The sequence below is a fragment of the Leopardus geoffroyi genome, chromosome A2 (assembly GCF_018350155.1).
Source record: "Leopardus geoffroyi isolate Oge1 chromosome A2, O.geoffroyi_Oge1_pat1.0, whole genome shotgun sequence".
Lineage (NCBI taxonomy): Eukaryota > Metazoa > Chordata > Mammalia > Carnivora > Felidae > Leopardus > Leopardus geoffroyi.
The window spans coordinates 71,516,798-71,540,934 of NC_059331.1; the positions used below are offsets into that span (position 1 = coordinate 71,516,798).

At 42.9% G+C, this 24,137-nt stretch overlaps 1 protein-coding gene and 1 long non-coding RNA gene across 8 annotated transcripts in view; one reads left to right on the forward strand and one right to left on the reverse strand.

Moving 5' to 3' along the window:
- The window catches only part of HECW1 (HECT, C2 and WW domain containing E3 ubiquitin protein ligase 1), a 422,849-nt gene that overhangs the window by 397,978 nt on the left and 734 nt on the right, over positions 1 to 24,137 (reverse strand). The window contains exons 1-2 of one of the 5 annotated variants that reach the window (XM_045494332.1): positions 23,907 to 24,015; positions 23,229 to 23,463 (exon numbers count right to left, since the gene is read on the reverse strand). The exons of 1 other annotated variant lie outside the window; for it this stretch is intronic. In XM_045494332.1, the coding sequence (XP_045350288.1) occupies positions 23,229 to 23,351 (123 nt within the window). In that variant the 5' untranslated portion in view covers positions 23,352 to 23,463; positions 23,907 to 24,015. Of the gene's footprint in view, positions 1 to 23,228; positions 23,536 to 23,906; positions 24,016 to 24,137 lie in introns of those variants that run through there. 3 more of the 5 variants (XM_045494331.1, XM_045494334.1, XM_045494333.1) reach the window with 3 other exon arrangements.
- LOC123606238 overlaps positions 23,819 to 24,137 on the forward strand; it is a 113,637-nt gene continuing 113,318 nt past the window's right edge. For all 3 annotated transcript variants that reach the window (XR_006716183.1, XR_006716181.1, XR_006716182.1), the window contains exon 1: positions 23,819 to 23,978. This is a non-coding gene — a long non-coding RNA (uncharacterized LOC123606238). The remainder of the gene's footprint in view (positions 23,979 to 24,137) is intronic.

The following is a 24,137-nucleotide window of genomic DNA, read 5'->3' on the forward strand; positions in this document are numbered from 1 at the left end:
GCGGAGCTAGCGTGGTTGGTGTCACTCCCGAGCTGAGAATACGAGGGCACACTGGCTCTGTTTGTGAACAGGAGCAAAGCAGGTTGGTCTCCTCAAAATAACAGCAAATCATCCTGGCGCAAGGAGGAGCTAACTTCCTCCAGGCTCCTCTCTGGTGCCGCCTTTCCCTATAGTAGATTCTGCGCGTGAATCCATTTCTAAGAAGTTTCTATTTGGGAGAGAAAACTGCACTCCCGGAGGAACTCTGTAGTGTGTGTAAGAATCACCCAGGAACTTGTTTTAAAATGCTGATTTTAGGCAACATCCTCAGCAGGGGACAGATTCCAGGGCTCCTCCCAGGAGCTCGGAATCTGCCTTTTTAAATTAGTGTCCCTTAAGTATTTCTGATGTGGGAAATCCAGGCCACATGGTAAGGAACAAAAGCAGGCATCCCACTCCTCAATCAGACAGACCCCAATACTAGTCAATCCTAGTGTTCAGATTCTCAGAGAATTTTCTCCATCATAGAATATGTGCAACACAGGGTGACAGATAAATATAGACAGACCGATAGACCCCAGTCCACACATATTGTGAGCATTTTCTCAGGAGGAATAAAACACTGCAGTCAATTGCATCCAAAAGGCCAGAGGCTAAATTAGGACCAGAGGCAAAAATCCTGTGGTATCATTTAGAGTCTGGCAGTGGCCCCTCTGGGGCTGACATTAATTCAGGTGGTGAGTTCTCCCTACCGTTACAGAAGATTTTTATTTCCTCGGTTCCTTACAAACTGTGGAAATCAGTTTTCTAAAATCTAAATTTCTCGCATACGTGTGATATTAAAACCCAAGAGAAATGTCTACGCTCTTGGCTACATTCCAAGAAAGCCACGCTCCAAGGAAACCACTGGCCCCAAAGGCACAGCGGATCGCCTCATGTCGCTCAGTTCCAACTGCAAGTGTAGCAGTTTGATGGATCAGGGGGCCAAAGTTCCTTGCCTTTGGACAATTCCTGGACAGGCAACTTCTGATGGAGTCCAGAACCAGGTGGGCGGGGCTCCCTAGTGAGTGGAATCCAGAGTTTCCTCAGGACTTCACTCAGTGGATTCAGGCAAAGAGCAGCTCAGCCTGGGGGTGCAAGGAATGGAGGTGGAAAATGTCACCATCCAGTGCTGGCAGACAGACCTGTCACCAGCCAGCTTTTTCCTTACCTAAGAAAACAAGGGCAAGACAGACTGCTCTAGTCGTGCTCTCCTGATCTGTGGGAGAAAACCGAACAACATATATTGAATCGCCATTATAATCGTCTAAGACTAGACTGATCATGACATCCTTTGGAATGTCCTTTAACAAAAAAAGATAACATCCTTTAACAAAAAAAGATAAGCTAAGGGTGACGAAAGCCGGAAGTGACAGACTGGAGAGTTCTTGGCGTGGATGAGGGCTGCAAGGGAACAGCAGCATTACCCCAGCACTTAGACCCGTTCACAGTGAATGGAAGACTGACCTCTGCTCAGGAGGAATTCATGAGTAGAGCACAGTAGGATTTTTCTGGAGAACTGATGTGAAAACACACAGGAGCTTTCAGAGGGGCAGCAGTCGCTTGATGTGAAAGAAAAAGCCCTTGTAACCTGTGCTCTCCTCACTGGTCCTATGATCCTCTTAATTTCAGCTCTGCCTCATCCTTCTCCATGTAGCTAGATAAAGAGACACCATAATAAAAATGACAACATTTGAGAGACATTGAAAGAAACTAATGAAGAGAAATATAGATTAAATAAAATTAAAAAATGAATTTCAAAATCCTAAATGTCAAAGATTAGAGACGAATAGAAAGAAAAAAAATAAAGAAAATCATCGAAGATATCAAGTATAAATTTAACAACAAAGAGAGATAAAACCGCTTAAAATGCACTAATATCAACATAGCTGTGAGGAACTTTCATTCGACACGTCGTCTAGGCACTGGGCTAAGGACTTTAGGCGCATTTTGTCATTCAGCATTTAAAGGAACTCATCACTAACTCCATTTTATAGATCAGAAAACTGAGGCATATCCAGGAGTCAAACAGCTTGCCTAAAGATACTCAAGAGAGGAGCTGGTGGAAAGAGCAGGCAAAATCCCATGCTCTGACCCCAAGGTTGCCCCCTGCAGTAGGGCACTGTACTTCTCTTTCCAAAGATGAAACTGATAGCATCCAGGGCAGGCCATCCCAGAATATTCCACTTTTGATTAATTGATTGATTATTCTGAATTAACATTACTTGAGAAAGAGCTGATATGAGAAGGATACTGACCCTTCTCTGTCCCCCTAAAAGCAGAAAATACACTTTCTCATGGGAAGGGTAGCCTCCCTGTACCAAGAGGTGGAGAGATGCCAGAGATAGGGAATTCAGGGACAAGATGGTTGTGTAAACAAACTTGGCTTACTTTGTTCACAAATTAGTACCGGAGCCTAAGTTTCTTTGTCTGGACAGTTCTTCAGAAATGTATTGTTTTTATGTTTATAGGTATAAAAGCTGCCTGCTTTGGTCACTTCTTGGGGTCTCATATTCTTCTGGGGCCCTCATACGTACATAATTAAATTTGTTTTTCTCCTGTTAATCTGTCCTCGGTTAATTATTAGATTAGTTAAGAGAACCACAAGGGGTAGGAGAAAATTTTCCCCTCACCAACGAAATCCTCAAAATCAATAATGAGATAAAGCAATTAAGATAAAATTCAACTGAAGTTGAATTAAGAAAATAAAAGACTAGAGGCGCCTGGGTGGCTCAGTCGGCTGAGCGTCTTACTTCAGCCCAGGTCATGATCTTGAGGTCTGTGGGTTCGAGCGCCGTGTCAAACTCTGTGCTGACAGCTCAGGGCCTGGAGCCTGCTTCCAATTCTGTGTCTCCCTCTCTCTCTGCCCCTCCCCCGCTCATGCTCTGTCTCTCTCTCTCTCTGTCAAAAATAAATAAACATTAAAAAATAATAATAATAATAAAGAAAAGACTAGAAAGCTGAGAAGAATAAGAGAAAGGGTGTTAAACTTCTAAATCAAGGAAAATTAAAAAAAATCAAAAGCAGGAAAATTACAAAAAAAGGAAGTTATTTCAATAAGATAGACAAGGAAGCAAAAAGAGAACAAATTAAAATGGCATAAGCGAGGTGAAAAACACCATGTTAAAGCAAAGCTGAAATGCCAAGTGTTACAAAAGAGAAAATGTGACAGTAATAAAGTAGGAAAACAGGAGTCTGTAGGAAACAGACTCCCACAGCATGGTCTCCCCACGGCACCAAGACCAGCTCTGGCATCTTGGTCACACATCACGCTATAGAAGGGGCCTTTTGAGCACTTTTAGGCCAAACTGGTGGCAAAACTCTAGCAAAGCTCCAGTTTTACCTTGATTACAGGGTTTACGACAGCCGAGGCTGTTTGACATGGTGTGTCCCATAAAAGACGATTTCTAAAATATGTTCTAAAAAAAAAAAAAAAAAAAGAGCCTCATGGCAGATACTTCTGGAATGCCGCTGGAGTGCCCTCTGGGGTGGTGTCACCGGACCCCTTCCAGAGGCACAGTTCACATCAGAGCTGCTCGGTGCCGAGTCCAACAACCTGTCCTGCTACAGCTTTGTGCTGCACACCAGCGTACCAAAAAACCTGAGAAGTCCTGCAACAAAGAAACCTGTTTCTCTTTGTTGAAGCCACCTCATCTGACCTTGAAAATCCCAAACTTTTTTCCATGGATCAGTTCTCTTTTCATCCTAGAAGCAGTTTTATGGAAAGCACTCCAGAATATGTGGTCCTAACAAAGGGTCACTTGGTCTAAGAGGGAGGGCAGTCTTTACTAATGCATAGACCATACCAATTTAAAAACAGATGCCATAGACATAGATTAGGAAAATGAAGCTTCCATGGGGGTGATAAATAGATCACGCAGACAAGTACATATGCAGACAGAAAAGTCAGGCATTTTGTAACAGCAATTCAGGAACCAGAAATGTGGGCAATAGGACGTGATAAATAAACTCCACCAAAAAGACCCTAAACTCCTGCCTCCCGGAAGAAAAACCACCTGGTGCTTCCTGATTAATTTACTGGCAGTGCTAGAGCAATCTGTGCTTCAGGAACAAAAAAGAAAAAACAAAAACTCATGTTTTCGATAAAGAGGCATTCAACTCTCAGCAGAGATTAAGCCACTGACTACCTGTGCCAAGAAAGTATAGAGCACAAAATGAGAATTTCACCAAGCATTCCAATAGTGCCCATACAATGGGTCATGCCCACCTGAGCAGCACAATATCAACCTACAGAGAAGGATGGCATGTTCTTGCATTACCTCTCAAAGTCGGGTGGTTTTTATCCTGACTTAGAGGCAGGAAAAAAGACTGTCTATTTATTGCCCATTCCTTTTGCTCATTCACTTGTGCAATGAGACACTTAGATGAGAGTGATGTAAAAGGAGCAGCACACAAATCTGGTGAAATTATTTCCGAATGTACATAAACCCTACTTAATTTATAATGGTCACAATCATTTTTTAAAACGCATTGGTTACAGAACAATCTGATCACTGGATTTGAGCTGGTCTTTGGGAAGGGGTAGAATCCAAACTGGTGATAAAGAATGGAGAAAATATTCCAAGAGGGGGGCAGGGGGGAACCAAACATCATAAATAAGATTTAAGAGCTGAGGATGAGCACTGAACCGGTGTGTGAGATCTGCTAATGAGTATCCGTCCTCGACAGCAGTGGGAATCACTACAGGCAGATGAACGTGGAATCCAGCTATGGGGGGGGAGGGCGGGGGTGCTCTGAACCTGATACCACAGATCAAAGGAAGGACACAGCAGTTCCCAGGCAAAGTAGTAGAGCATGACTGAGGTTCTGTCTAAAGAAGATGAACCCGGAATTGATGTGCTTGGGGCGACCACGGGGAGAAGAGACAGGATAAAGGAGGTGAGTGGGAATGCTCCTTTGCTGATTCAGATATGAAGTGATGAAATCCTGCACAAGAGCGGCAACAATGAGAATGGACCAGACGCAGGTGGAATTCTGAACAACCTCAAAGGTTATCTAGAAGGCAATGCTTCTTGTGTCTGGCTGCTTACCTCCTATATGTTAACTTGGACATGGGTCTAACTATGTAACTACAAGTTTTAAGGGCCAGGAGAATTACAATGTCATTGCCAGGAGAAGTCATAAATTTGGCCTTATACATATCAAACTTGAAGTAATAAAAGGATGCCTCAGATGAAATGCCTTTAAATCTCAGCAGAATCAGACTCAGGTCTGGAAAATCTGGGCTTGATCTGGCCACCACTAAAACAAGTGTGAGGGGGCTTCCATCAACAGTAATGCTCCCGAAAGCACGGTGCTGGAAATTGATCATGTGGCTGATCAGTATTTCCAGCTCTCTGGAAGAAATCCCTCTCAGGTGCAGTGTGGATGGGCTGGATTGCAAAACTGTAGTCTGTTCAGAGGGTGACTCTGAAGAAAACAGGAGGCATGGCAAACCATCCTATTTCAGAAGTGAAGCAGGAGCCACACACCCCCAGAAAACGTGTCTGGCTCCTCCAGCACTGTGGAGAACCTGCTTCCTCAGGTGATCTGTCTGCACGGAGATGGGAGCACCTCCCTCTATTTCAGCCCCGCTGAGGAAGGGGCACCACGCAGGGGTGTCATCTGCCCTAGGATTGGAATCAGCCTCCCTTGGGAATGGAGAGGAAGAGTCCTACAAGTTCGCCCCTTTTTATTGTGATCTAGGAACCAATTTCCATTCGGTGATCACACAGCCACACACACTAACCTTGGGAAGCTAGATAAACCCCAGTAGATAAATGCCAAGGAGGCACTAAAACCTGGCTGGAGCCAGGTAGGTACTTTACCTTGCCTCTGGGTAATATTGGCACTCCTCTGATTCGGGCAGGACACACACAGAACCCAGGAGAACAGACAGGACCATGTGCCCCTGGAAAACATCAGCCCAGATGGTTTTACTGTCCAAAGGTGAATAAACCGAAAAGAAAACTGATAACAGGCAGACAACAGGGAATTCAGAGAAAAGTGTATTTTGAGAGGAGGTACAGCAAATAGGAGAAAAGCCTACACTGAATCTATTTTGCATTCTGAATACATGTAGCAAGTGTGCAAAAGGCCTTGTGGATGCACATGGGAGGTGAGGTGAAAGAGAACTTAAGAAAAAATTTCAAGAGAAACTTATATTCAGAGATCAAAAGAGAAACTGGATGAAATGTAAATTAAAATTAAAAAAAAAGATATGGCTCAAATTGGGGATTAAATCAAGAAAAATTAAAAAGCAGTAAGAGAAATAAAGTCTGCTTTGGAGTGGAAATTCAAATTAGAGATGTAGAAAAGAAATAAAAAAGTTCTTTAAGAATACAAAATAAGGGGGGGGGGGCAAAGGAGTGTGTGAGGAGATAGTTGTAGACAGTTTACCTTTAGGAAAGAGGTATTTGTTTATCAGAGAGGGATTTTGTTCAAAGATACCGATCAAAACAAAACAAGTCATTCATGGTGGCTTAGCCAAGAGACAAGTTTGCTTTTTCTCCTGTGAGAAGAAGTCCAAAGATGACATTTCTGGCAGCTACACTGCCAGGGTCCCAGACTTTATTTTAGGCCTCCTTCCACCGGCTTTAGTGTGTGGCTTTCTTCCCCAGCTCACAGGATGGCTGCTGGCACTCCAGCCACCAGGAGCACATTCCAGAATAACACGGAAGAAGAGTGAGGGCAAATGCAGCATGCCAGATGGGTGAGCCCCCCTCCTTAAAGAGCTTCCACAGAAGTCCCACCCAGTGACTTACATGTACATCTCACTGGACTCAAGTATGTCCTTGTTATGTCCAGAATTCGTGATCCCCAAAGACCACCAGGGAGCCGAGTCCCATGCAAAAGCAAAGAGCCTTTATTCCAGCTAGCTCGAGCTCAATCCCCTACCTGCACTGACGCAGCGGTGAGATGCCGGGAAGAGAGAGCGAGTTTCAAAAGCACAAAGGTTTTATAGGGGTCGAGGGGCAGTTGGTGAGGTGATGGCTGTGGCCTCAGCCGATTGGCTGGGGAAGGGTCCTGGCCTCGGCCGATTGGCTGGTGAAGGGTTGGAGTCCTGTTACGCAGGTCGCCAGGTGTGTTTTGATCGGGAAGTTTGAACGGGTGAGCGGGAGGTTACTCAAGGGGAGGAGGCGTGGTTCTGCGATTTTCCCGGAAAGGGGGCATGTTGGGGACATAGTCACTCAAGGTGGAGGACACAGAACAAGATGGAGTTGGCGGGCGTAGGTCCGCTCTTTGAGTCATATGACTACCTCTATCTGCAAGGAAGACTGGGAAATAAAGTTTTTAAACTGGGATCACCCTAAAATTAAGTCAGAGTTTATGAGTAAGTAAAAGGAAAGAGGAGATACTGGTAGATAAATAGACTATAAAAAATTACTGAGATAAATAGAACGACAAAGGAAAGAACCAATATACACAAATCTAACAGGTCATGATTTTCCTGCAAATGAAAAGTTTGTCATGTTTCTAGTAAAGTCCAATAAAAACAACCACAGCAACAAAACCCTATGTACCTAGGTATCTTGATAAGATGTTCTAATTCAATTATTTTAAATCCTGAAAGTATCCAAGAGAGGGAAAAAAAAACCCACAAATTATCTACAAAGAATTTAAATTTAGGCTTTCCTCAGACTTCTCCATGATTCCCAAAGACAGGGGATCATAAAATAGTATGTCAAGAGTCTTGGGGAAAAAGATACTTCACAAAGGTGATAATCACAGTCAAAACACTGTTTATTTATAAAAGTAAGAGGAAAAAAATCCCCCATATGGTGAAAGAATCAAAAAATACTCCATAAAAACTTAATGCAACATAGATTTTTCACCCAAATCTATGAATGAGAAACTCATTACATTCATGTTTAATAATAAAATTAGTCTTATAATTTAAGAATGGGAAACCTGTGCTATACCTGATTTGGGTAAATTTGAACCTGTTAGAGAAGTCTAGGAGCCAACTGCATTTTCCAAAGATGGACACAGCAACACCTTTTACCCTACATGTGACAACGTATGGCTCGGTGTTGAGAAAATCCTTAGGCCAAACCTGGGCTCAGCAGGAAAACGATGAACTGCATAGAATTACTAGCATGACAAGATGGAAATAAATAGATTCGCTTTTTATCCAAGATAGCATAAAGAGAAAAAAAGAAGAGACTCACAGAAGAAGGCATTATTAAAAACAGACACATAGGTAACAGCATTAGATAGAAGAAAGTGCTAAATAAAATAAATAAATACCAGCACTAGTTCTTGGGTTCAAGAAGTAAAATAAAATAAACAAATTTCTAACCAATTTTACTTTTAAAAGAAAGGGAAGAAGGAGGAGACAGGAAAAGAGGGAATTGAGGGAGGGACAATATAAAATTAAAAAAAAAAAAAAGGTAAGACCACATAGTAAGAGGCAATTTAAAATTTACAAAAAAATATAGTCAGCAATTTGAATTTAGGCAAATAGATAACTTTCTAGGAAAATAATTTGTTTGTCTCAAATGGAAGTAGCAATTCTATATAGACCAATAACCATGAGATTAATGAGTTAATTCATCATATTGCCTGAGAAAGGCATAAAGCCCAAGGAGATTTTACAAGTAAACCTGTCTGAATTCCAGGGAATAATAATCCTAACAGCACATTCATTTGGGGAGGACTAAAACAACAGTTTCCCAATTTATTTTTTACAAATTTTAAATATACAGCAAAATAAAAATGTAGACTAATCTAATTTCTTCATTTACACATAGAGATATAAGTACATTTATATGTAGTTTATAATTAACTTTGAAGATATTATATATATATATATGTATATATATATATATAACTAAGCAATATATATGTATACATAATTTATATGTATATATGTATACATATTTATATAACTGAGCATATTGAATCAACACAGAATTAAAAAAATAATAAGCAATGTTCAGGTTGGGTGAATTTGAAGACAATACAAATAGTTCACTATTAGGAAATATAGTAATGGGATTGATCATTTCATTAGGTCAAAGGAGAAAATGCACTATAAATTCCCCCCAAATTCTATGTTTACAACATGACTAAAACACTTTCTAACCTAGGAATAGAGTAACTCTAACTTATTTTTTTTAACTGAAATAAACAGCCTATACCATTTAATAGCAAAAAATTAAATCCATTTTAATTAAGGGCAAGAAGAAGATAAGAAGACCTCTTGTTACCACTTTTACTTAATACAGCTCTGGTTTCAGCCAATGTTATAAACACCTCCCACTCCAATGAAAGAGAAAAAACCGAAGGAAGGAGGGAGGAAGAGATTGAAAGGAGGGAGAAGGAGGAGGGAGAAGAGAGGAAAGAAGCATAGAAAATTAAAAAGAAATATAAGCCTTCAATTTCTGGTGTTAGAAATAGCATAAAAGGCTCCCACTGGCCAAAATTGGGTTAATTTGAGCATCAAAAAAAAATAATAATAATAATGATGACTGTAATTGACTGTATCACACTGAGTAAATAAAAATTTATGAGAACATAGTGATTCCTTTCTTCCCAAAAGAAGAAGAGAACAGAAAAAAGGGAAAGCTCTTTTTCACAGAAGAATGACAACTAATAAATGTGGAAGGAATTATACCATGGAAACGTCACTAATTTGGATGGATCCAGGGAAAGATCCACTGGATGATAAAACAATTAAGTGCAAGGTCATTGGGGGGATAGGAATCTGTCTCTATTACTAATTGTGAAGACAAATTGTACGTTTTGATGGAGACACCTAAAGATCACCACCTTAACCAATAGATCATCGTAAATAAAATTAAAAGTCACATTATAACCACATCAAATATGATGGAGTTGATATCTATAATATGTAATGACTTCATACAAATTGGAAACAGAAATACCAAGACCTTTCCTAGGAAGAGGGTGTTGGCAAAACACAGGTACGAAGAATTTGCAGAAACAGAGCTTCACTGTCTCTCTGTCACTTCAAGGGCAAGTGGGAGAAACAACACTGGATGGGACTGCCTCTAGATAAATCATATCAGAACCCTAGCAACAGATGCTTCACTATAGAGGAGTATTTTTCCCACCCGGTGCCCCCAGGGACCCAGGCCCCAGATCACCTTTCCATTTGCCTGCCATTCTTAGCCTGCAACTTCCCATCCCTGGTCACAAGACAGCTGGAAGAAGTGGAAAGGCACAGGGGCAAAGATTTGTGATGAGAGCTGACCCTGTCCTATTTTAATCCAGAAAACATCTTTCCCAGAAGTTGCTCTCTCGGGGGTCATCAGCCATAACTACCTGCAAAGAATCAGCCTCCAGTATCCCTCCTCCCTTGATTAAAGAGTAAAAACAGAATGGCTAAATCATGGGCATCCAGGTGGCTCAGTAGTTGAGCATCTGACTCTTGGTTTCAGCTCAGGTCATGATCTCCCGGTTTGTGAGTTCAAGCCCACATCTGGCTCTGTGCTGATGATGCAGAGCCTGCTTGGGATTCTCTCTTTCCCTCTCTCTGCCCCTCCCATGCTCACTCTCTTTCTCTCAAAATAAATAAACTTTAAAAAAAAAACAAAAAAACCAGAATGGCTAAATCATAGCAGTCGGTACTGGGCACCCTCACAGAGTGTTTGTGGATGGTATATGTTGTTACAACTTTGCCCAAAGCAACTCTGACCTATTTGAGGAAGCCGCAATGTGCCTCTAGGATTTATCTGTTCTGCTTTGGGAATCATTTCTAAGGAAATAATAAGAAACACAGTCAATGATTTGTATACTTGATATTCATCAAAGTAGTGTTTCTAAGACACAGTGTCCCTCACAAAACAAACAAAAAAGGTCAGTTTAACTTCAGTGCCCAGTAATAGGTGAATGGCTGAAAATGCAGGACGGGGTGTCAGATAGGCTAACTGTGTGAGCTGATCAAGTCACAGAAACACTTTACATCTCAGTGTTCCCATCTGTAAAATGGAGTTAGTAATATTTCCTACGTAAGCTTAGAAGGATTAATAAAATTTTATATGTAAAACATACAGCTAAGTGTCACAATAAAATCAATACATAATAGATACATGCCTAATACATATGCATGGAAAGTTGTATAGAATATTATATAGCCAATTAAAATAACATGCAAATATCAAAAATTATATGACAAGAGAATGTATCTGATACATTGTTAAATGTATTTATGGTGTGATTTCAGTATCATGCATATGCCTAGAGGAAATGCATTAAGATGCCAATGTTCTGGGTGCTGGATGGCTCAGTCAGTTAAGTGCCTGACTCTTGACTTTGGCTCAGGTCATAATCTCACAGTTTGTGAGTTCAAGCCCCGTGTCGGGCTCCGTGCCAACACTTCAGAGCCTGGAGCCTGCTTGGGATTCTGTCTCCCTCTCTCGCTGTCCCTCCCCTGCTTTCTCTTTCTCTCTCAAAAATAAATAAATAAACATTTAAAAAGATGCCAATGTTCTTCCGCCTAATCATTGAATTACAGGTGGTTTTTACTTTATACATGTTTTCCTTTTCAAGAGTCAGTAAACTTTTTCTTAAAGGGCCAGTTAATATTTTAGGTTTGCCTCTCTGCCTTAACTACTCTGCTCTGCCATTACAACTTGAAAGAACCACAGATTAAAATGCAAATTATGGGTGTGACCATGTTCCAGTAAAACTGCAAAAACAGGAGGCAAGCCAGCCCTAGTTTGCAGACCATTGTATAGTGATATATACATGTTGTATTAAAAAAAGAAACAGTGAGAGCAAACTATACCACTGACCCCTGACACGGCTTGGAATTGTGTGGGTCCACTTGTAAGCCAGATTTTCTCAATAAATATAGAACGGTACCATAAATGTATTTTCTCTTATGATTTGCTTAATAACATTTTTTCTCCAGCTTACTTCATTGTAAGAACGCAGTATATAATACATGTAACTTACAAAATATGTGTTAATTGACTGTTTATGTTATCATTATGGGTAAGGAGTAGTTAAGTTTCTGAGGACTCTAAAGTTACACTTAGATTTTCAACTACATGGAGGGCCCCCCACGCCCATGTGGCTCAAGGGTCAACCGTAGATGGATTCCCCCTGAAGGCTTTGGGCCATCCTCCCACGGCACACCGAAGCAGGAGGAGGCGCGCAGGATTACTGCAAAGCCAGGTTACACGGCAGCCTTAGAGCTTATCACGGAGGTGCCAGGACCCCAGGCCTCTAGCCAGCATCCCAACAAAGGGCCCAGTGAACCCTGCTCAGTGGGACCCTGGCACACTAATGCCTCGCTGCTCCCAAGAAATTCCGAGTAGCAGAAAATGCTTATTATCATTGAATCCAAATCCTCTGCCCACTGGTTTTCATTCTGGACTTGGAGCAAGTCCCTCTGCCACATTTCAGATTTTAGTAATTTGAAGCAGTGTTCATGGTCCTTTCTTTCCATCCTAGAAATCCTCAAAGGACAGTTTTTCTAGAGCATAAGTTGCAACTTGGAGGCTTATAGTTATGGCTGGTCTGGCCCACTAAGTGTTGCCATATCATTAAATAAAATAAGTAAAAAAACCAAAAAAAATCGTAAAAAAATATAATTCTCTTCGATACCCAACCTTTAGGTTTTCTGGGAGAAATCAGAACTAGCAACTCATTCCCACATGCCAGCAATTGGCTTGAAACTAAGTAGCCACCAGCAGGAGCCCATGGTTCACAGTCCCCTGCCTGCAACTGCCCACCACCCCTCCCACCCCCAAATCCGTATATGCCTAGACCCCAAGGATATCCAAGTTTCCAGCCCAGCCCCAAAATGAGCTAGCAAGTGGTGCCACAGAGCATCAAGCCAGGAGCCCAGAGACAGCCTCCCATCCTAGGTTCCACAAATGCGGGGTCTGTGACCCTGGGAGATGGCTGTTTCATTGTGCAGAACACGAGAGGGTTAAGTGGGACACAGCTTAGGTGACTTCCCCAGCCAGCATTCTATGAATCTATAAATGGCTTAGCTAATTTCCAAATCTCACTGAGCTCATTGCCTGAAAAATACCGGAAGTCATGAGTTCCACCTGCTAATGGCACTTCGGAAAAAATAGATTTGAAAAATAAAATATCTGGATCCCTCAAAAGCCATTTGCAAATTCATACCAAGATGTGCTAAATGTAAAAACAAAGCCATTCACTCTATGTTGCCTCTAAAATGAAATTTCAAAGGCAAGAGCTCTTACAATTAAGACAAAATTCCTACCACAAAGTTTAATGTTTTTATAAAAACACTGAATCAATTACATTATTCAACCGAGACAAATGAATACTTGAGAAAGGGTGGGGTCAGGACCCCAGCATGACCTTTTCTTCTCTTAAAGTGTGACACTTCTGACACCTAATTCCTACCCCACCCCTTTACTCCCACATGTCTACAGACACAGCTTGGGTTTAGACTGGTTTTCTTTCTCTTGCAATAATCCCTCAACTTTCTCTACATAGCTGAAATGGTTTGTTCAATACTTTCTTCAAGAAACTAAAAAAATCCTAGGTTTGCATGAAAAACGCCATTTAAGCCAGAGCAGGACTAAGGCCTCTGAAGAGGAGAATCTGGCTTTCTGTCCTCTTGCCTCCCTTCGCCACCCATGACTCACCCCATCGTCAGGGCTATGGCATCACTATTCCACAGCATAAAGCAGGCAAGCAGCCCCTGAGGGGGAGCGACCAGTGCAGTCTCCATCTGAGGCCTTGTCCTCTTGCTAACAATGTGCATCAAACCAGACCATTCACTTCACCTGATCCTGGGAGCCTATGGGTCCTGAGCAGGTAGCCAGAATGTCCCTTCACACTGCTGTTCACTGAAGTCTATCTAAAATACTTAGATAAAAAAGTGCTTCCTCCTCCAGAAGATTCTCTGGATCACTGGGGAAAACAACATTTGTGGCCAAGTTTCAAGTCATGAGGACACATGATCCTACAGCACTGTGGGCTCTCAAGTAACAGACCCAGGGCCTTGGCCCTAAGGTGCCTAAGATCAATGACAGGAGCATTCAATTTGGTAAAATTAAGTTTAGCTAAAGAATAGCACAATGAGAGTCGCCCAGGTGGCTCAGTCGGTTAAGTGTCCAACTTCGGCTCAGGTTGTGATCTCACAGTTCGTGGGTTTGAGCCCCGTGTGGGGCTCTGTGCTGACAACCTGGAGCCTGGAGCCTGCTTCTGATTCTTTGTCTCTCTCTCTCTGCCCCTCCCCTGCTTGTGTTTTCTCTCTCTCTCTCTCTCTCTCTCTCAAAAATAAATAAACATTAAAAGAAAAGAAAAAAAAAAAAAGAGTAGCACAATGATTTCTAAATCCCTGATAAGGGCGATGTTCTGTTTAATGACCAAACTGTGTAAATTCTCAGAAGCAAGGTCACAAATTTGAGGACCTCAACTCTAAGCTCTGTGAAGACAAGGACTGGGGCTGCATGTCCATTCACCAGGGTAACCTAGCCCCCAGCTCAGTGTCTGGTACATGACAGATGCTCCATTAATAGTGTGAAAACAAAACAATCACTCTTGGGGCACCTGGCTTGCTTGGTAAGTGGAACCTGCAACTCTTGATCTCAAGGTTGTGAGTTCGAGCCCCATGTTGGGTGTAGAGATTACTTAAAAACAAAAAGTCATTTTAAAAAATATCATAAAGGACACAACTTTTTCAATTTGCTTTCTCAAACTAAATGTTTCTCCACTGCAGGGATTTTATGCTGCTGTATCTTTTGTACATTTTCACCTTCAAGTAGATTTTAACTAGATGTTAAAATCCCACGCACAAACATAAGTACTTGTCATATAACAGAAGTTCAAGAAATTTCTTCTAGGTGAATGAAACAATTGAAAATTACTTTGAAAATAGTAAGAGTTTTAAAAAATTATATCATGTACTTATATATTTTATATGTATTTCTATATTATCAGTACACAGATATGTGTGTATACATATACACAATGCATTTCTATTTTGGTTTGTGATCCAGTAGTCCCTTGGTCAAATTTCTTATGAGAAGCAAGATGTCTCTTCATTATACATATAGTGATACTTTTCCTCTCTCCTAGGAAAAAGATGAAAATAACAATTAGTGACTTTCAACTATTTTCCCAAGGATGTCACACCAGGATCTGAATGTAAGTTTCCAAAACAGATACGTTTTACTTGCTTGCAACGAAATGATGGAGAACACTCACAAAGTTCTTCTGGGAGATATTTTCATCAAAAATTGTGCTAGCTTGCTACTCAAATTTGTCATGAAGATAAAGAGCAGCATTGCCAATAAAATTCCCTGGTGAAATTAAACTAGATGACTTCATTGTGAATTGTTTATGCCATCAGAGAGATTCTAAGAAACACCGACCACCTCATCGCTTCAAGCAGACACCAGGTTTAAGCAAAATTCCTGAGGGTGGCCCACCGGAGCCAAGGGGCTAGATCTGCTCCGCATTTCCAAAAATGAATGGACCAGGCAAACAGCAAGGGAACATATAAATGTTGTTTCCTATTGACTAGTCTCTGGGTCCTTTGAAATGCTGCAATTTTTTTCTCTGTTGCTTCTTTCAGAAGATCTAAGAAGTCAGGCTTTTTCTGAAGAAAGAAGTTGCCCAGATATTGGTAAGAAAGTAACACTGTGACCATCCCTCTGGAAAGTTATCGGGCATTCTTCTGTTCAAGACCCGGCTGGACAGCAGGAAGAACACAGGTTCCGTGTCTTACTGCGTGATCTTGGGAAAGCTCCTCCAGTCCTCGGGCTTGCTCATTTATATACAGTGATATTAAATATTTAAGATATGGTCCAGCTATGAGCCACATTCAATCTTTAAATAGTGAGTTCTGTTCCTGAGCACTACTCTAAGCACTTAGGAGAATCAACAAACAAAGCAGGATAGAAATTCCTGTCTTTGTGGAGTTCACCTCTTCCAACTTTCTACTTACTGTTATGATACGCATTTTGTGGATGCATACATTGTGCATAACGTCATTCTAGAAGCAATAAAATACAGACCTTCTCAACTCAGATTGTTCCTTGGGGCACTCACTCATTTAACATTCAGAGACGTACCTGCAGTGGCAGATACCAGGACAAGTGTATTCAGGATACGAAGATAAATGTGACACAGTCCTTAACCTTGGGGAGCTCATCATTTAGTAGGGAGGATGAAAGGCAGGAGAGCTAATAGCGGGCATTCAGGGATACCTATCACAGGGGTACTCAGTGCAGGGAAAATCCTATCAATGGAGAAACTCAGTAGCAGCTTTGGCTAGGATGTGAGAGTTAAGCTAGATGTTAAAAACGGGTAAATTTATAGAGGGGTAGGGAATCTAAGGGTAGAAAACGGCATACAGAAGAATGTACATAATTATAGGAAAACACAGAGCATGCTTGGAGACATGGAAAGAAGGTCTGTCTGGCATCAGCAGAGATCCATGGGGCATACTGGGACATGACTGGTCACAGCCCACAGACCCGCAAGGCCAGTCTGGGGAGTAGGCTCTTTATTGTGTAGATTTTAGTGGCTCCCGACAGTTTTGAACATAGGAATGACGTGCTCACAATCAAGATGACAAAACCAGTGTGGCCCAGAGGAGGCAGAGACCAGAGGGCAGAGAGTTTTCTCAAGTCCTGGCAACAACAAAGAAATGATTCAATTCAACAATAATTGAGTGACCAACTGCTACTTGCTGGGCGTTGAAGAGGAAGCAAAGACAAGCTCAAGCTTTAACTGTCAGAGGAATCCAGCCAGGATAAATAACACAGAGATTCACTACCAACAAAATGCCCAGACAGTAATGAAGACCGCTGACCCCCACCTTGTGGTGTGAGGGGAATCATTTATGGCAAAGAAAAAGAGTATTCTTGGAGGATCCAGAGACTGGAAAATACCATCCAAACTCTAAACCATCAGATTCGGAAAAATTTGTATCCCGTAAAGAGTGTGGCTACTATGTTCCAGGAACCAGACAAATAAACAGGCCCCTTCTCTGGTGAGTTTAGAAGTTAGAATGGGAGACACACAATAGACACACGAGCAAGAAAATACATCACAAATCATGTGGGGCTAAGTGATGTGAAGAAAAAGAAAGCAGATAGCTGGAAGAGAAGGCAGTATAAATGGGTGGTCAAGGCAAGCCTTTCTGAAGAAGGTCATTACATTAACCTTGTTAAGGGACACGCTTGCAGGTACCTGGGAGACAAGCCCCCCTCACCCCACACACTGCCCCCTTCCAGGTGAAGGGAGCAGCATGTGGGATGAGAGCATGCCTGGCATGGTCAAGAAAGAACAGGAAATTTGGGGGCATTGACCTGGAAAGGCAGGAGAAGGAAGCCCAGCTATGCAGAATCTTGTAGGCCAAATAAGAAGTTTGGATTTCGTTCTGAGAGGGATGGAACCATCGGAAAATGGTGGGCAAAGAAATAACAGAGATTTGTGACTGTTCTGCGTTGTGTTCATGCTGCATGCCAACACCAAAAATAAGGCCTGGCACATAGCAGACATTTAGTCAATATTTGGTGAACGAATGAATGATCATTTGGGCTGCCGTACAAAGAACAGATTGCAGATGGGCAAGGAACACAGAAGACTGGTTGGGTGTCAGTGTTGAAGTTGAGACATCATGGTGGCTGAAATAAGGCTGGTCCTGGTGGCCAGAGGGGCCAAGAAGAAGGGAGAGCCGTTTGCTAAAAGCTAGATGAGGTGAGGGAGGGAAGCCAGGGGATCGAAAGCATTCAGCCTGAGCAACAGGAAGAACAGAGGTGTCCCTTACACAGGTGGAGAACTCCAAAGGTGAAGCAGCTCTGAGCAGTGAAAGTTGGGGGTTGTGAGTTGCACAAATTTCAGACTGCATGGCATTCAGGGAGATGTTGGTGATGGCATTCTAGGAATGAGTCAGGCAGGACAGCTGAGATAAACTTGGGCTCATCATACGGGTAAGAAGAGATGTCAGAGTCATACCCTGGTGGATTCCATCATGTGGAGGTCAGTAGTGATAAAATGTCAGGGGCCATCAAGAAAGCCTAACACAGGGACACAGTAAGTAACTGGGAGAACCTGGTGTCCTGGAAGACAGAGGGAGTGGACCCAAGTGTGCGATCAGCAGCACCCAGATGGAGAGCTGACCTTGTACTGGATGAGCAGAGACCATCGGTGACCATCAGGGGGACAGAGGAAGGGCGGGATGGGGACTGGAGCTTGGCGGGGGGCTCTGAAAGGCAGAAGAAGAAATGAGGCAGGAGCACACAGGGCACTCCCTTCAAATGAATGGACAGCGTTCTGGTCTCTGGCTGCACCGCCGGCCAGCACTTGTTTTATTTTCTTCACAATTTACAGATATGTTAAACATCTTGTTAGTCTCAATCAAACATTACACGATAAAATATGTTTCTACGGGCTTAGACGGGGAGAGCAGAGAAAGGCAGCATAGACAACTTTTTCCAGGCGTGTTCTGACAGAGGGACCAGAACACTGATTCAACTGTGAGGGCGTGTGGATTCCAGGGAGGGGTCTGTAAATGTCACATATCACAGCACATTTGTGTGCTGTCTCCTCCTCAGCCCCTTTACCCGCAGGTCTAATGCCTCACCAGGGACAAAGGTGACACTCAAAACTACTTTTTTTCTCAACTTCAAAAAGCTAATTTCCACAAAAATAGCTTGTGCTCAAAATAGAGGAGAAAATTTTTTTTTAATTTAGCTGTCCTAAGTTTTGATGGTAGAAGGAATTAAGAATAACAATAAAAAAAAGAGAAGCCTTTTTAAGGGTAAAAATCTATGGATCATGTCCTGTGGTTTTCCAGCTGGTCAGTGTGTTCCAGGAAGGAGGGTGGTGGATGGCCACCGTGGTCGGTCAGTTCCTGCACCAACAGCGAGCAAGCAAGGTCTCCTGCGCTCGACCCTTGTCTCCCCTTCGCCAAAACCTCTCAAGTGCAAGACTGAGATTTCTGCTAAACCCCGAAAGCAAACGCAGGGAACAGGTGTGCAAGTTAAATGGGTGTCAATTTAAGGACAAAGGGATTGAATTACAATCCCCGGCCATGGATGTGAATTTCGGTCTTCTTTTTTCCCTTCCACACACATGATATTTCCCTGACATCTGTGCAATGCAAATAGATCTAGAAAGTGTGAAAGGGAAAATCTGCTCCACTAAATATATATAAGGGACCCCGAGTGAAGTCTCCATGATGGCATTCGTCATTATGGGCACAGATGGCATCCTTTTCCAGGGCTCTCTCCTCCCCCCCATCCCAATACCAGCTTAAGTCCCATCCATTGAACACTCCCAAAAATACTTCAATGCAATAGATGCGGGATAACACCAGAAGAGCCTGTCTGTACCCTATATCCTTATTTTCAGTCTTCTGTGTACCTCACGCTTTGGGCCAATAAATCAGGAAAAGTGTGGGTTCTCAACAAATAATGTGCACATCACTTATGGCTACGGGAATCCAGAGGTTTTCCTCTAGTGACCTGGGAGCTCAGTGGTCTTTGTGGTATCTTGCCAACAGCAGTGACGTTGTTGACATCCTGCACTGACTACTTCTCATTTTCCGTACCATGCCCATGTCACGGAACATGACAACCACTTCCCAAAAGATACTCACACATCCAAACATTATGGCATGGGATATATAAATCGCCTATATACTGCTTTGCTGCCTAAAGTGTTTAAGGAGGCTTGAAGACAAATGCCCAGTGGTCAGAAAGTCCGTGTTCACGTCTACTACGATCAAAATCATCAGACAAAACCTCATTGTATCTGGAGACGCAACGTTTATGAAGAAAGTAGAAAATGTTCAGATAAGCAGAAGGTTATGAAGCTCTGACTCCTGCATCTAGCGGGGCAGGCAGGGGGTGGGCGGGCAGTGTTACCAGCACTGTATGTTTCATGGAGGCAACCAAGGGCCAGCCGAGCTTCAGGAAGGGGCAAAAACAAGAAACAGTAAGTAAATAAATAATTAAGAGCAAAATGAGGGACCAGAAGGAAATGGAAAGGAACATTGTTAGGTGAATCCCAGGGAACACTTTTGACCTCAAGAGCTACTCAGCTGTGAAACACACTCAGTGGTGAGAACAGAAATATTTTACTGTAGGTCCCGGAACCTTGACTATCAAATCCTAAACTTAAGAATCTTTTATACAGGAGTTGGGGATTGTTTGCTTTTTCACCACTGCCCTCCTCACTGGGAACAGAAATGCTACAAATCTTTTCCTTTAATAGAGTAAATCTAATTTAGCAATTAAGAAAGATTTACTATAGATATTTACAGACAATATTGTTAACAGAAGGTCCAAAATGATTCTTAGGTAACCCAGAGACTAACACACATCGCCTTAAGTATTTCTAGTGTATACATATCACAAAGTTAAATTTATAGATAAATGTCAATATTAATGTAATAATTAATACTAAACTTTTTCTCCCTGTAATTCACTCAGCTGAATAAACCCACAAAAACAACCCAGAATCATGGCATTAGACATGACCTTTGGGATTACCTGATTCAACTCCCTACTTTTATTTATTTTTTAAAGTTTATTTATTTTGAGAGAGAGAGAGAGCGCGCGCGCGCGCACACACACACACACACACACACACACACACACGTGTGAAGGAGGGGCAGAGAGAGAGGGAGAAAGAATCCCAAGCAGGCTCTGCATTGATGGTGTGGAGCCTGATGCAGGGCTTGAACTCATGAACCATGATCATAACCTGAGCCCAAACCAAGAGTCTGATGCTTAACCAACTGAAACAACCAGGCATCCCTCAACTCCCTACTTTTAAAGAAAAGAAAACTAAACCTCAGAGAGGAAAAGTGACTTGGAAAAAAAAGCCATGTGGAACATTTCACACAGTTGTCTCTAGAAGTCCATGCATGTCAAACATGCCCCGGGCTGCATTACAGTAGGACACATGGGTTTGAACTTTCTGGTTTCCTAATGGTAACCTGTCCTGTTTTTCAAGATGTGATGGGACGGAAGCAAGGGTCTGTCTGTGAGTTACACCTGTTAGCACAGAAATCTGACTATTAGGAGACTCCGTCAGGGTGGGCTGACCCAGCAATGATGGTTGTCTCTGGTCTAACTACTGGGTCATCTCAGAGGCACAGCTCACAGTGGTTAAATGTGATTTGGACAAACAATGGGCAGTCCGGGGCATTGCCTAGAAAAGTCCATCATCCGAGCAAGCTGTGGGTGGTGGAACCAGCCCTGGAGAGGAGGTGGCAAAAAGGGGCTCACCCTCACTGTCTAATTGCAGGTTGGAGGCCAGAGTGCTGGGGCTGAATAAGTTCCCTTCTAGGGCCACAGCAAGACAGAACCAAGAAGCTCTCAGATCGATTTTGTCAAAGGACAACCCCGGTCTTTCAAGTAAGAAAGAAGCCATGCATGCAGCATACCAATCTGTAGTCTACCTGGTTTCTCACTGAGAGTGGGGTGAACCCCTCCCTGGGGCAGCATGGGGGAAGGTCTGGATTTGAGTCCTGGCTCACCTGTTCCCTCAGATGCTTACATAACCCCTCTGATCTGCCCATCTGACTCACAAAGGGAAGAATTCCCACCTACCTCCTGCCTAAACGAGTAGAGGGCATTTTTTTTTTTTTTTTTTTTTACCTAAAATGCACTTAATCAACATTCCTGAGAATATGACTCCTGTCCCGGGCAAAGTGCAATGTGCCAGAGAGAGATGAATTTAACAATGTCCTTGACCTCAAGATGCTCGTAAGCATGTTTAAGACAAGGGGGCTATGGCCCTTTCACACCTCATGTAACAGCAATATGGTAAGTACTGTCTTAGCAGTATGAACAAGAAGGCTATGGAAACAAGAGAGGGGGTGGTGATTCATTGTGCCTGCCACATCGCCTTATTTCTGGATGTTATTTTAATTGTAACTTTAAAACAAATCGGCATACTACTGTGGAAAATTGAGTAGATAAGCATAAATCAATGACCAAATACCTCAACCATCCCCAAACTGCAAAAATTACCACAAGCACATAAAAATGCTTTGCTTGCCTGTTTAGAGTAATTGTCGCCTCACTCATTTTTATAACAAGCATCCACGCTAGCAAGTTTTATCAAATCCCATCAGGGAAAGTAAGTCTGATGCTGTTGCCAATTGCCGTGTAGGATGAAACAGCTACTCCGAATCTTTCGTTAAAAACAACAACAAAAGCAACATTGTTAATAAGCTACATTGTCCATTACACCAAAGATGGAGCTGCAATAAATAACTAATCCACAAAAAAGGAGAAAATCCACTATCCAATATTCTTCTCAGTACCCCAGCCTCTACCTAATCTTTTGCTCTAGTGGCAAAAAATAAAAATAAAAAAATAAATGACCTGTTTGAGTCGTTGACTAATTTCATTTAAGAAAAAAAAATGCAGATACTGGGGCTAAAACAAATTGTGATATGTAAAAATAAACCATAAATTCTATAACCTGTCCCTGGTTTGTTTGCAAAATTTGGGCTATAATTATTGGCCTTAAGGAACTGGGTAACTTTTCTTATTCCTTTACCATTATCACACAAGGCTGGGGCTGGAGGGAAGGAACCACAGAAATCAGCCAGTTCAACTTCCTCACTTTACCCATAAGGAGGGGAGATGGCAGAGGCTTGCCTCCCGTGATCACCTCTGGCCTTCTAGTATTTCCTATATGTACTGATAACCATATCTGATGCAAGCATCACGAAAAGTAAAGCTTCAGGCGATCTTTTAAAACATCCGTCTTTAAAAGCCAGAAGTGTAATCGGAATCAAATGATGCTACGTCCACAGACCACAGCAGCTGCAGTCTGTCCTGATGCACTGATAGGCTGTTCCAGCTCAGACTGTGGTCTCCCTACCAAGTCAATAATGTCACAATCCAAACAAACTTAGGCAAATTGCCTTCGTGAAATAACTACCCGAGACAAAAAGAGAACTGTCATTCCACAAAGCTGCTAAAATGCACTGGACTGGGATTCCAGAATTAGTCACACTTTGGGTTATTAAATGAAACACTCTCGAGTCCAGTCTGCCTGTAGGTCTAGAAACTAAAACAGTGCGACGTTTTTCCGATGCCACATTCCAGAGGAGGCAGCAAACAGAGGGAAGGGTCAACAGGGAATTCTGCCACACTCTCTCGCTCTCCGAAGCAGGCACACACATTCATACCAGGATAACCATGTGGACTCTAATCCCTTCTTAGTGGAAAACACACATTTTCAAAATGAATCCCCGATCTAGAACGAATTACCGTAATAGCCACAGCCGGAGCGAGTCCGCTGATGAGAAACGCAGATCTGGCCACCTGCTTTGAGACGCCTTGGACCACGACACTGCCTGGGTCTTTAAAGTCTGGCCTTTTCAGGTAGGGCATCTGCCCTCCTAAATCGCGTTTAAATCCCAGGAAAAGAGAGACGATGCCTCCCTTAGTCTTTGAACTACGCTGCTCCTCCTGTATCCATTTCTGCTGAACACAGCCTTGTTAGCTTTGCAAAGAGAAAAAAATAAAAACAAGGGGAGAATTGCACCACTGCAGATCCCAAGAGAAGCAAGCACAAAACTATCGCAACGTCAAATAATATCTTCGGCAACTAGGAAAATCCCCACATGCTATCTGGTGTCAGCTCAATGCAGACTGGGGCGCGCTGTGCCCGGAACCACAGGAAGCCGGGCATCTCTGCAGCCTGTGTCCCTGCCAGCTCCCCCCACGCGCTCAAATTGGGCAGGGAAGTTATGGTCTCTGTGTGCAAGACAGAGAGACAGACCACGCACCCACACTCCGCAAATCCGCCAAGTGGCCGGGACGTCAAAACGGCAGAGCAATCACAAGGCACTGGAGGAGCAGGGGCTGGAGGGGCCACATTGTTTGCGCCCCCGGATTTTGCTGCATTGTCATGGTCCGGGAATGTAGGGGTAGAAGGAAGCACACCTCCAGCCAAAAATGGACCGGACGCGTTTTTCCCAGCGGCTTCCTCTCTGCCTGTGTGCAGGTCGCAATACGGTAGGGGACGAGACGGGCTGCTCCCGCTAAAACTGAGCGGTGCAGCCGGCAGGGGACCGGGAGGCATTGGAGGAGCACCCACAGCGCGCATCCTCTCAGCCTGCCACCACCCAGGGGAGCACGGCCCCGACCTGCCACGCTCCCCCTTAGCGACCCCTG